The sequence below is a fragment of the Microcebus murinus genome, chromosome 10, assembly GCF_040939455.1.
Source record: "Microcebus murinus isolate Inina chromosome 10, M.murinus_Inina_mat1.0, whole genome shotgun sequence".
In the NCBI taxonomy this organism is placed as follows: Eukaryota; Metazoa; Chordata; class Mammalia; order Primates; family Cheirogaleidae; genus Microcebus; species Microcebus murinus.
Genome location: NC_134113.1, coordinates 60,734,360 through 60,746,939, shown reverse-complemented (window position 1 = coordinate 60,746,939; position 12,580 = coordinate 60,734,360). Strand labels below are relative to the sequence as shown.

Below are 12,580 nucleotides of genomic sequence, written 5' to 3'. Positions count from 1 at the left end.
CAAAAAAAAAAAAAAAAAAAAACATATATATATACATACACATATACATAATATATATAGTTCTGTCCAGCCCAACCTGCGACTTGGGTCACCCCAAAAGTGATGACAGGGGAGTTGCCACAGGAACTGCCCCAGACCTACAAGATGAAGCCAGTTGGAATTCCAGAGAGAGAAGTACTAAACACCAGGGTGATCAGTCCAAAGCATTTGTTAGGTGATTACATATGGAAGGCTGCAGTGTGTCCTTGCTACAGATAGCAAGAAAGGATGAGTTCTACCCAGGCATGTCCTTTTTTAAGTGAGTCTTGCCCTGTCGCTCAGCTAGAGTGCAATGATGTGAACATAGCTCACTGCAGCTGCAAACTCTTGGGCTCCGGTGATATTCCCTCTACAGCCTCCCAGGTAGCTGAGACTCCAGGTGTGTGCAACCACACCAGCCAATTTTTTTTTTTTTAATTTTTTTGTAAAGATGGGGTCTTTCTATGTTGCCCAGACTGGTCTCAAACACCTGGGGTCAAGCAATCCTCCTTCCTCAGTGTTCTGGGTAGCTGGGACTACAGGTACGTATTACCATGCCCAGCTTCAGGCATGCCCTTAACGTGGGAGGCGGGTTATGGAGTTTATTATATGAGGGTTTAAGGAATTTGGCTCAGGGCTGGGACTGGTTTCTACTGTTTGGCAAGATGGTTGATACTTCAGTGTTTCCAGCAACAACCTAAATAACTTTATCAGTCCTGGGAATGTGGAAGGCCCCAGCTTGGGTTCAAGCCCACAGGGGAAAACGTATGGCTGGCCAGTCACAGAGCACTCAAGGTACTCAGTTTCTTAGGACAAAGAAAGCAGAGGAAACTGGAGGACCCACAAATATATATGTATAAATAAATAAAAATAATCAATTGTAACAAACATACCACACCAATGTAGGATGTTGCTAATAGGGAAAACTGAAGGGTGGGGAAAGAGGGAATATATGGGAAGCCTCTACTTTCTGCTCAGTTGTTTCGTAAACCTAAAACTGCCCTAAAAAATAAACTTTTAATTAATAACAAAAACAAAACAACCCCAGCATCCACGAAGTGACAACTGCTGGGCATTGATGAGGAACGGGTGGAAAATGAGGGCAGGAACAGAGGTAGGAAGTCTGGTTAGGGGGACCTGCCTTTGTCTTCATCCCTCTCTCCTCCTGTTCCTCAGTTCTGGAGACAAACTCACCACCACTTTCCCTCCTCCTCCTCCCATATTCACACATTCAACTTTCCCCTGTCATTCCCAAAGCACCAGAGTTGGAAATTCAAAGAATTTCAAAGAAAAGCCCTTTTCATTTTGAGGCTAACGACACCAACTGAAAAACCAAAAGCCTAGAGATAGAGATAGGCCCAGTTATGGGTGATAAACTCAAGACAGAAATGGGAGAATTGGACAAGATCTAAAATCATCTCTGAGCTATACAGAAGCAGTCAAGTCTTGAGATTCCCCATGGATTTAGGGCCCAGGAATTTCAGGTAATATTGTTGAATGCCTCGATGTTCAATTGGTCTCCCAATTTTAGGACTGTTTACTGGTAGCTCCCTTTTCTAGAAATGGTTTTTACAGATTTCTTCTTGGTTGTTGAGTGCCTCTCTTGGGAACTAAGGAAAGAGTGAAATAGGAGGGACCTAGACCTCTTCATTGGCCTGTTCCCTTTGGCTGTTTGCCAGAGGTGGGTCATAGCACCAGAAAGGAACCTTTATGGCACAATAATGTGTGAGCCTTTTTACTAGTTTTAGGAGGTACTATATGCTATCTTCCCCTATTTTGGAGACTACAGATACCCCTAGTGAAAAATGAAGCCCAATTCCTGTAGTTTTGATGTAGGCTCAGAAGGAGGTAATACCATGGTAAGGAATGCATCTTAGGTATTGCATTGGAATTAAAAGGTGAAGACTGAGAAGTTGACTGATTTGGCTGACTTGCCAATAGCTTCTATTCTCCCAGTCCTCTACCTGATAAGTCCATAGAATAAGAACTATTTTAGGGTCTTAGTCCATTCTCTATTGCTTCGAACATCTGAAACTGGGTAATTTATAGAGAAAAGAAATTTATTAATATTTCTTACAATTCTGGAGGATGAGAAGTTCAAGGGCATGGCTTAGCATCTGATGAGGGCCTTCTTCATGATGGGGACTCTCTGCAGCATACTGAGGTGGTACAGAGTATCACACCATGAGAGGGCTGAGCATGATAGCTCAGGTCTCTGTTCCTCTTATAAAGCCACCAGTCCCACTGCTGTGATAAACTATTAATCCACTAACCCGTTAATCCATACATGAGGGCATAGCTGTCATGACCCAATCACCTCCTATTTCTTTTTCTTTTTTTTTAAGACAGAGTCTTGCTCTATCACCCTAGCTAAAGTACCGTGGCATCATCATAACTCACAGCAACCTCTAACTCCTGGGCTCGATCGATCCTCCTGCCTCAGCCTCCCAGAGTACTAGGATTACAGGCTCTTTATTTTTTGCAAAGACTGGGTCTTGCTATGTTGACCAGACTGGTCTTTTTTTTTTAAGACAGAGTCTTGCTTTGTTGCCCAGGCTGGAGTGAGTGCCATGGCGTCAGCCTAGCTCACAGCAACCTCAAACTCCTGGGCTCAAGCAATCCTTCTGCCTCAGCCTCCTAGGTAGCTGGGACTACAGGCATGCGCCACCATGCCCAGATAATTTTTTTTCCTATATATATTAGTTGGCCAATTAATTTCTTTCTCTTTATGGTAGAGACTGGGTCTCGCTCTTGCTCAGGCTGATTTCGAACTCCTAACCTAGAGCAATCCGCCCGCGTTGGCCTCCCAGAGTACTAGGATTACAGGTGTGAGCCACCGCGCCCGGCCCAGACTGGTCTTGAACTTCTGGCCACAAGTAATCCTCCAGTCTCAGCCTCCCAAAGAGCTTGGATTACAGACGTGAACCACCACATCTGGCCCCAATCACCTCTTCAAGTTCCTACCTTTCAATACTGCTACATTGGGAATTCAGGGTTTTTTCTCTTTTTAAATGATGTCCTTGAGTCATAAAGGATTAAATTTCAACATGAGTTTTGGAGGGAGAAAACATTCAAACCATGGCAAGTCTCCTACTCAGAAATCATTGGCATCCCTGCCTGTTCCCTTCCCTTTCCCCTGAAGATACAGAGGAGCTTTTCCTGATCTAAATTTAGGTCTAGGATAAATCTTAGGGATATGGGGCAGGAAAAGCAGGATCCACAAAAGCAAAAGACCTGTTTGTCAGCACGGGGCAAAGGTGAGGAGGGCAAAGTCTGAGCCAGGAAAAGGTGGATAAATATTTGTGAATGTTCTTCACTGATTTCAGAAGGCATCAACTTTTTCAGCTCAGGTAGAGAGAAAGTGAGATCTGGAAAGTAGCCATTCAGATTAGGGAAGCACCAAGGCAAAGGACGTCTTTTGGACCATCTCGCCCTCTGGCTTCTTTCTTTCTGGAACAGGTGAGGATCACCTATAGCCTTTAAGAGTGGGGGTGAGGCCGGGCATGGAGGCTCACGCCTGTAATCCTAGTACTCTGGGAGGCCGAGGCAGGTGGTGGATCATTTGAGCTCAGAGGTTCGAGACCAGCCTGAGCAAGAGTGAGACCCCGTCTCTACTAAAAATAGAAAGAAATTAGCTGGACAACTAAAAATATATAGAAAAAATTAGCCAGGCATAGTGGCTCATGCTTGTAGGCCCAGCTAGTTGAGAGGCTGAGGCAGGAGGATTGTTTGAGCCCAGGAGTTTGAGGTTGCTGCGAGCTAGGCTGATGCCCCAGCACTCAAGCCTGTGTAACAGAATGAGACTCTGTCTCAAAAAAAAAAAAAAAAAAAAAAAAAGTGGGGGTGAGGCATGCTCAGGGCAATTGATGGTTCTAAGGACTAAGACACTTACTAGCTCTGACTAGTCTTAGTGTCTCTGTGTCCTGAGCCTTTCCCCACTTCCCAACTCTTCCCTCCAACAGGGCTGTTCTGCTGTCCCACCATGATGCAGACTGTGCTGCTCCTTTGCTGTGTCCTGCTGTCCCTGGTGGCTGCCTTTCCAAGAAATACTCAGAATGGGGCCCTGAACTTCCAGCCATCTTTCACAGAGACTGGGCATCCCTCAAACATGCTCTCCAGCCAGATCCCTATCCCAGATCCCAGGACCTGCCAGAATCTCTTACACACAGCCCCCTCCTTAGCCCCTCTACCTGAGTACCTGTCCAGCTTAGCTCTGAGGGTGGCCCTGGAGGAGGTTGGCTGCCCAACTGAGGCCCATATTCTGCAGCTTCAACTCATTAGGATGGGAGGAAAGGACACCACTGAAACCCTTATCCGTGAGATTCAAAAGCTCACTGGAGAGGAAGGGATTGGCAATACCAACACCATCCTGAGGAATCTGGGGGAATCCCCAGGGGAGCTTAGGCGCGTCCAGCGCGCAGTTACCCATCCTGAAGCATGTGCCTCTGAGCATGGGCAGGTGCTCTACGAGACAGCAGCACTGTTGGTTGAATTTGCTGAGAAACTCCCTTCCTCTGAGCTGATAACAGAGTTCAAGACTTCTGCCATCAATGTTACCCAGAAGTGCACAGTTGAGTCTTGGGAGCATTTGGAAGAAGTACGCAAACGACTAGTGAACAGCCCCGAAATTGAGAACCTAACACTGCCTATAGAAGATCAGATATACTTTCTTGTGCGTACCCTAACCATTCTGAAACGCATTACACTGGATTTGATAAAGAATTATTTCCAGGCTTATTTTTGGATAGGGAAGGACTCTTAGACACATTCACTTTCTCAAAAGTCTCTGTTAGGCCTATGTACAGGGACTTGGCACAGTAGGTAGTTAGAAATGTCAGGAATAGCTTGGGAGAGATGTATGTTCTTCATGTGAGCCCAGTGCTAAAAGACATGTAATGAGAATCAGCCTCTCAGTATGTCCTAGCCCCAGTTTCTTCTTCTAATTTCTCTTTCTTTCAGTTGTCAAATACTGTGGATTTATTATGTACTAGGCATGAAAGGTAATCTTCCCCATTCATCTTCCTTATACTTTCTAATTCCCTAACTGAATCGTGTAGCTTGCTTATGTTAATTTTTTAATTTCAGCATATTATGGGGGTACAAATGTTTAGGTTACATATGTTGCCTTGCCTTCCCTGCCCCCAAGCTTATGTGAATTTTTAACTGAAAAGAAAAATTAAAAACTGCTTCTGTATCAGCCAGTTTTCTGATCTCTCTTGATTCTAGGTCTCATGGCCTCTTTTGTGAGCTGGAGAGGACATGTGACCAGGACACATAGAAATTGCCCATGATGTGTTTCTGAGGCTAAAGGTTTGAGCAAAAGGGCAAATATTTGTAGAGATCATATCCCTTACTAATGATCAGGGAAAGAAGCCATCTCCTCATGGGACAGGGAACAGGGCAGAATGTCTACACCTACCAGAGCAGTCTCACTTCTAACTGCAATGTGTGAATTTTGGATCCAATAATTATGTGGAAGAGAAGCAGAGGAAGTCTTTGGTGATCTGGAATGGGGAGACCAAGAACAGTTAAGTCCCATTCCCATTTGTTGGACCCAACTTGAACAGAAACTAAAGGTTAATGAGTGAGATGTTCTCTAATTGATCCCTTTCAGACCATGACATAAGGAAAACAGTTTGAGTGTTGTCTTCCATTCTAGCATAGTCTGGTCCACCTAGGTATCACCTAAGACCCAGGATGACCTGCTTTTTTACTGCCTCCTGCCGTACCTTATGGAACCCAGATAAAGATCCTTGGTGTCTTGTACCTACGTGATTGTCAGTAAAAATTAAAATAGTAAAGAAAAGAGAATATATTTTTTTAAAAAAGGATCTTTGGTGTCTTTTTCCTATCCTCTAGGGATCCAGCCACCCTCTGTAGAAACTCGGTTATGACAGACCCTGCTCCCAAAGGCCTTGCCTTGCCTCACCCACTTGGTCCCTCTGCCAGGGATCCTGACGGACCTGGCCCTGAGGATTGCTCTGGAGCAGGCTGGCCACCAGCCTGATTCCTGAATCCTACAACTACGTCTCTAGGCTGGGAGATGTGAGAGCATGCAGGCTCTTTTTTTTTTTTTTTTTTTTTTTTTTTTTACCAGATACGAGGTGCCATAAGGACTGCAGCATAGGTAGGGGCTTCCCAGGGAATGCCTTGATCTCTGTTCTGTAGCTTCTAGGCAGGGTTCAGCCTGATCCAGGGAGAGCAAGTGTGCCTTCTCTACTGTAGACTGTGAGCAGGAGTAGGAGCAGGAGCAGTATCTCTACAATGTGGTCCAGATGTCACCAGGAGTGGGAATCTGCTGAAGCTCAGGCACAGCTTTGTACTCGACTGCTCAGAACTACACAAGGAACGAGGCAAAGGATAGGGTCAAAGACCTTGACTATGACCTTCTGATGATCATGCTCAGGCTGTCAGGGGTGCCCTTGGGTTCCTGGTGAGCTCTGTGCTTAAACCTGCAGTAAAGGCTGGAGTTCAGCAGCTAGTCCAGTGTTACTATAAGAAAAAGGCAAACACCCCTCTGCCAGACATCAGGGATGAAGGCTCGGGGGGCACCACAGATGTGAGTCACTAAGGGATGACAAACAAGAACCATGGCCTTGGAGGACAAGGCTTCAGAAGAAGTGAACTGAGCAGCTCCCGCCTCACTGTGGGTCTTATTCAAGGGCCACGGCTTAAATACTGCTCCTGAGAGTCTTGTGCTTTATATAAAAGGGTTAGGCACTGTTCTGTCGAAGGGCCATATATGCAGGGTGACCCCTAAATGCTGAAGAAGCTGAGAAACCAAGAATGAAGCAGATAAATCTAGTTTGTCAGTATAGGATGATTTATTAGAGGGACTTATGGACAGAAGCATGGTCTTGAGTGGCTGTAAGACAAGTAGATCTCCACACCCTAAACCCCCAGAACCAGGGCTTAATATCTGGAGGAAAAAGTTTACATGCTCTGGAAGAAACATGTAGGTGGCTGAGAGAATGTTGCTGGCGTCACAGTGTAACAGCATCAAGGGTTGTTTTGGTGTAAAGATGAACCTTATAGTGAATAGGTTTTTCTACATAAAGAGTCATATATTAGCCCGGCGCGGTGGCTCATGCCCGTAATCCTAGCACTCTGGGAGGCCGAGGTGGGTGGATTGCTTGAGGTGAGGAGTTCAAAACCAGCCTGAGCAAGAGCGAGACTATAAATAGAAAGAAATTAATTGGCCAACTAATATATATATATATATACAAAAATATTAGCTGGGCATGGTGGCGCATGCCTGTAGTCCCAGCCACTTGGGAGGCTGAGGTAGTAGGATTGCTTGAGCCCAGGAGTTTGAAGTTGCTGTGAACTAGGCTGACGCCACGGCACTCACTCCAGCCTGGGCAACAAAGCAAGACTCTGTCTCAAAAAAAAAAAAAAAAGGTAATATATCAACTAGACATTTTGCAGGCTTTCCTGGACTTGGGGTTAGTCAGATGGATTGGCATTTAAAAATAAAGGCACTCTGTAATCCTATCACTCTGGGAGGCCAAGGTGGGAGGATCACTTGAGGTCAGGAGTTTGAGACCAGCCTCAGCAAGAATGAGACACCGTCTATACTAAAAATAGAAAAAATTAGCCAGGCGTGGTGGTGTGCACCTATAGTCCCAGCTACTTGGGAGGCTGAGGCAGGAGGATTGCTTGAGCCCAGAGGTTTGAGGTTGCTGTGAGCTAGGCTGATGCCACGGTACTCTAGCCCAGGCAGCAGAGCAAGACTCTATCTCAAAAAATAAAATAAAAAAAATCCACATATAATTTTTGAGCACCCAAAAACTTAACTACTAATAGCCTACTGTTGATCAAATGACTTACCAATAATGTAAACGATCAATTAAAATATATTTTGTATATTATATGTATTAAGTACTGTATTTTTACAATAAAGTAAGAGAATAGAAAATAATAAGAAAATATATTTACTATTCATTAGGTAGAAGTGGATCATCATAAAGGTCTGTATCCTAATTCTCTTTGCATTAAGGAGGCTGAGAAGGAGGAAGAACAGGAGGGGTTGGTCTTGCTGTCTCACGGGTAGATGAAACAGAAGAAAATCTATATATAAGTGGACCCACACAGTTCAAACCTGTGTTGTTCAAGTTTCAACTGTATTTGGATATACGGCCTTTATGGAGATAATGAAGGTTAAATGAGGTCATCAGGATGGAACCAATAGGACTCTTGTCCTTATAAGAAGAGGAAGAGACACCAGGAGTGTTTGGGTATGGAGGATAGACCATGTGAGAATGCAATAAGAAACTTGCAATATGAGGAGAGAGGCCTCAGGAGCAACCACACCTGCTGACTGACATCTTTTTTTTTTTTTTTGAGATAGAGTCTCACTCTGTTGCCCACAGGCTAGAGTGCCGTGGAGTCAGCCTAACTTACAGCAACCACAAACTCCTGGACTCAAGCAATCCTTCTGCCTGAGCCTTCCAAGTAGCTGGGACTACAGGTATGTGCCACCATGCCCGGCTAATTTTTTTGATATATTTTTAGTTGGCCAATTAATTTGTTACTATTTTTAGTAGACATGGGGTCTCGCTCTTGCTCAGCTGGTTTTGAACTCCTGACATAGAGTGATCCTCCCGCCTCGGCCTCCCAGAGTGCTAGGATTACAGGCGTGAGCCACTGTGCCCAGCCTGCTGACTGACACCTTGATGTTGTACTTCCAACCTCCAAAACTGTGAGAAACAAATTTGGTTTTTTTTGGGTTTTTTTTTTGAGACAGAGTCTCACTTTGTTGCCCAGGCTAGAGTGAGTGCCATGGCGTCAGCCTTGCTCACAGCAACCTCAAACTCCTGGGCTCAAGCAATCGTGCTGCCTCAGCCTTCCAAGTAGCGGGGACTACAGGCATGCGCCACCATGCCCGGCTAATTTTTTCTATATATATCAGTTGGCCAATTAATTTCTTTCTATTTATGTTAGAGACTGGGTCTCACTCTTGCTCAGGCTGGTTTCGAACTCCTGACCTGGAGCAATCCGCCTGCCTCAGCCTCCTAGAGTGCTAGGATTACAGGCATGAGCCACCACGCCCAGCCAACATTTGTGCTGTTTAGGCCATCACCCAGTCTGTCTTTTTGTTATGGCAGCCCTAGCAGACTAATACAGTAGGTATGGGTTTTTATTCATCTATTTTCTGGTACCCTATGAGCTCCACTCAATCTGAAAACTTATTTTTCTTCTTCATCTAAAAAAACCCCTCACACTTTAAAAAAATAATTTTCTCACTTTTTTTTTTTAATTTGGGGGTTTTTTTGTTGGGTTTTGTTTTTTATTTTTTATTTTTTTGAGGCAGAGTCTCACTTTGTTGCCCAGGCTAGAGTGAGTGCCATGGCGTCAGCCTCGCTCACAGCAACCTCCAACCTCAAACTCCTGGTCTCAAGCAATCCTACCGTGTCAGCCTCCTTAGTAGCTGGGACCTCAGGCATGCGCCACCATGCCCGGCTAATTTTTTCTATATATATTAGTTGGCCAATTAATTTCTTTCTATTTATAGTAGGGATAGTGTCTTGCTCTTGCTCAGGCTGGCTTCGAACTCCTGACCTTGAGCAATCCTCCCACCTCGGCCTCTCAGAGTGCTAGGATTACAGCTGTGAGCCACTGCGCCCAGCCTGGTTTTGTTTTTTAGACAAAGTCTTGCTCTGTTGCCCTGGCTAGAGTGCAATCACATGATCATAGCTCACTGCAACTTCACACTCCTGGGCTCAAGCAATCTTCCTGCCTCAGCTTCTTGAGTAACTGGAACTACAGGCATATGCCACCACATCATGCCCAGCTGATTTTTCTATTTTTTGTAGAGAAAGAGTCTCACTTTTGCCTAGGTTGACCACAGCTATTCTTAAATGCTTTATGTGGAAAATGATTCAGGAATTTATCCAAGTTTACTTAAGATATTCAATGCCACATAGGTCTCCATTTCCAGGACTGTGGTCAAGAATAGGACACACAGGCCGGGCGCTGTGGCTCACGCCTGTAATCCTAGCTCTTGGGAGGCCGAGGCGGGCGGATTGCTCAAGGTCAGGAGTTCAAAACCAGCCTGAGCAAGAGCGAGACCCCGTCTCTACTATAAACAGAAAGAAATTAATTGGCCAACTGATATATATATAAAAAAATTAGCCGGGCATGGTGGCGCATGCCTGTAGTCCCAGCTACCCGGGAGGCTGAGGCAGAAGGATCACTCGAGCCCAGGAGTTTGAGGTTGCTGTGAGCTAGGCTGACGCCACGGCACTCACTCTAGCCTGGGCAACAAAGCGAGACTCTGTCTCAAAAAAAAAAAAAAAAAAAAAAAAAGAATAGGACACAGTAAGTAGTTAGAAATGTTGGAAACTACTTAGCACAGATGTGTGCTCTTTATTTCATCCTCGTGCTTAAATACTCATGTGACTGATGTTAGTCTTGCCCCTCTCCACTTAGTAGCTCCCAGCCCCTATTTCTTATCAAATATTGTGCATTTAATATGTACTAGGGATCTAGGCATGGTGGCGCATGCCTATATTCCCAGCACTTTGGGAAACTGAGGCAGGAGGATCACTTGAGGCCAGGAGTTTGAGGGTGGAATGAGCTATGACTGTACCACTGCAAATGAGCCTGGGTGACAGAGCTTAGAGCGGGAATGTGGGAAAGTGGCAGAAACATATAGGACATACCAAAGAACAGGATCTTAGGTATTCAGGTTGAATTTGCGACAAGGGGACAAAGTTTCGGCAGCCAGTACAAAATGGGCAAATATTTGCAGAGATGACATCTCTTACTGATCACAGGGGAAAGCAAATATCTCCTTTCCTCATAGGACAGAGAACTAGGCAGAACGGTATTGGGGAACAACCAAATCTACCAAGGCAGTCTCACTTTTCAGTGACTGGACTCTGTGGCAATTTGGGTAAGTGGGTGGGAAAAAATGGAGGAAGTTCCAGGTGACTTGTAAATGGGAGAGACCAAGTGAGAGCAATTGGGTTGCATTTCCTATTTCCTAGGCCTTTACCTAACTAAACAAAACAGAAGCTTGGAAATAGGTGATGTATGAGGTATCCCCTGAAAGGAGTCTTGAGATCCCTTCAGACCATTGCTCTTAGAGAAATTGTTTGTATTTTCTGGGTTTCTCCCCTTTCTAGGGTACTCTGCTCCATACTCTGCTCCAAACATGTGTGGCATTGGACTCATCATGATACCAGTTGAGCTGCTTCTTTGCTGCCTCCTGCTACACCCTGTGGATGCTATTTCATCTAGAAAGCAGAAAAATGTCTTGATGCACCTTCCCTTGTCCTTGGGATCCCAGACACCCTCCTTAGACCCCTTGTACTGCCAGATCATGCTCCCAAAGTCCTTGCCTGGCTTCACCCACATGGCCCCTCTACCCAAGTTCCTGGTGGGCCTGGCTCTAAGGAACGCCTTGGAGGAAGCTGGCTGCCAGGCTGATGTCTGGGCCCTGCAGCTTCAGCTCTACCACGGGGGTGGCGTGAACGCTACACGGGTCCTCATCCACCATCTTCAAAGGCTCCAGAAAAGCAGAAGCACAGGGAGAGGAGTGTCAGTGAAAGCCCTGGTCGCTGCTCTGCAGCTGTTAGCCAGTCAGCAGTCAGGCTCACACAGGGCCCGACGCTCCTTCCCCACCAATAACTGTGAGAATGAGCAAGAACAAGGTGTGCACAATATCCTCCAGCTATTGCCAGGAGTGGGAACTTACTACAACCTGGGCACAGCTTTGTATTATGCTGCTCAGAACTGCTCAGACAAGGCCAAGGAACGAAGCCGAGATGGGGCCGTAGATCTGGCATATGACCTTCTGATAGGCATGAGCGGGCTGTCAGGGGGGCCGGCAGGTCTACTGATCAGTGCTGCACTTAAACCTGCATTAAAGGCTGGGGTTCAGCAGTTGATCCAATATTATCATGATGAGAAAGAGGCAAACATCCATCAGCCAGAGACCAGCACGGAGGGCTTGGTGGGCACCTCAGATACGAGTGACTTGGAAGAAACGAGTACAATGACTCCTTTGGTATCAGAAGTAGTCAGTTCAGCTCCCTACTGGGGGTGGGCCTTATTCAAGAGCTATCACTTAGCTCCTGGGGCTGGGAGTCTTGGAATATAAAAGGTGGTAACCAAAAAAAAAAAAAAAAAAAAAAGAATAAATCTAATATTTTGACAAGCTGTATGTGTGTGTTCAAAATCTAAATCTCTGATTTGTTATCCAGGAGGAAGCAGTACTGTCAAATGTAGAAATGTAAAAGTTTGGGGTTTGGAGTCAGAGGGTTTGGTTTTGAATCCAGGCTCCATTTGTTAGTGCCTGGGTGATCACTGACTAGTGACTTCTTTCTAAAAGGGAGGTCAGTTTTTAAATTTCTAAAGGGAAGATAATGCCTCTCATCTGAATGGGTAGTTGTGGAAATTAGGGATGACACAATGAAGGTAAAAGTACTTATCACGGCATCCTCAATAAACAGTTACGGTTTTTTTCACCTCAACCCTCCCCTTTCTATCCCAGAGCGTCGAAATTCCGGTCCCACCCCTTCCTACGCATTCCTTAGTTCCTCTGGGGCTCTCAAGC

The 12,580-nt window shown here is 45.4% G+C and overlaps 1 protein-coding gene across 4 annotated transcripts; it reads left to right on the top strand.

Moving 5' to 3' along the window:
- The first annotated feature begins 2,840 nt into the window (after positions 1-2,840).
- Positions 2,841-12,491, top strand: APOF (apolipoprotein F). 4 transcript variants are annotated; one of them, XM_076007367.1, is made up of 4 exons: positions 3,300-3,477; positions 8,369-8,488; positions 10,826-10,915; positions 11,148-12,491. In XM_076007367.1, exon 4 carries the CDS (start codon positions 11,177-11,179, stop codon positions 12,122-12,124), a length of 948 nt encoding a protein of 315 aa, XP_075863482.1. In that variant the 5' UTR covers positions 3,300-3,477; positions 8,369-8,488; positions 10,826-10,915; positions 11,148-11,176; the 3' UTR covers positions 12,125-12,491. The 4 variants fall into 4 exon arrangements, 3 of the variants coding, with proteins under 3 accessions (XP_075863482.1, XP_012609329.2, XP_075863481.1); XM_076007366.1 differs by lacking the exon at positions 10,826-10,915 and having other exon boundaries at positions 3,301-3,477; XR_001151499.3 differs by lacking the exons at positions 8,369-8,488; positions 10,826-10,915; positions 11,148-12,491 and adding an exon at positions 3,981-5,215 and having other exon boundaries at positions 2,841-3,477.
- The last annotated feature ends 89 nt before the right edge of the window (positions 12,492-12,580 follow it).

Bases quoted from the DNA above. Each gene is read 5' to 3' on its own strand.
- APOF (XM_012753875.3), top strand. From the start codon at position 11,177: ATGTGTGGCATTGGACTCATCATGATACCAGTTGAGCTGCTTCTTTGC.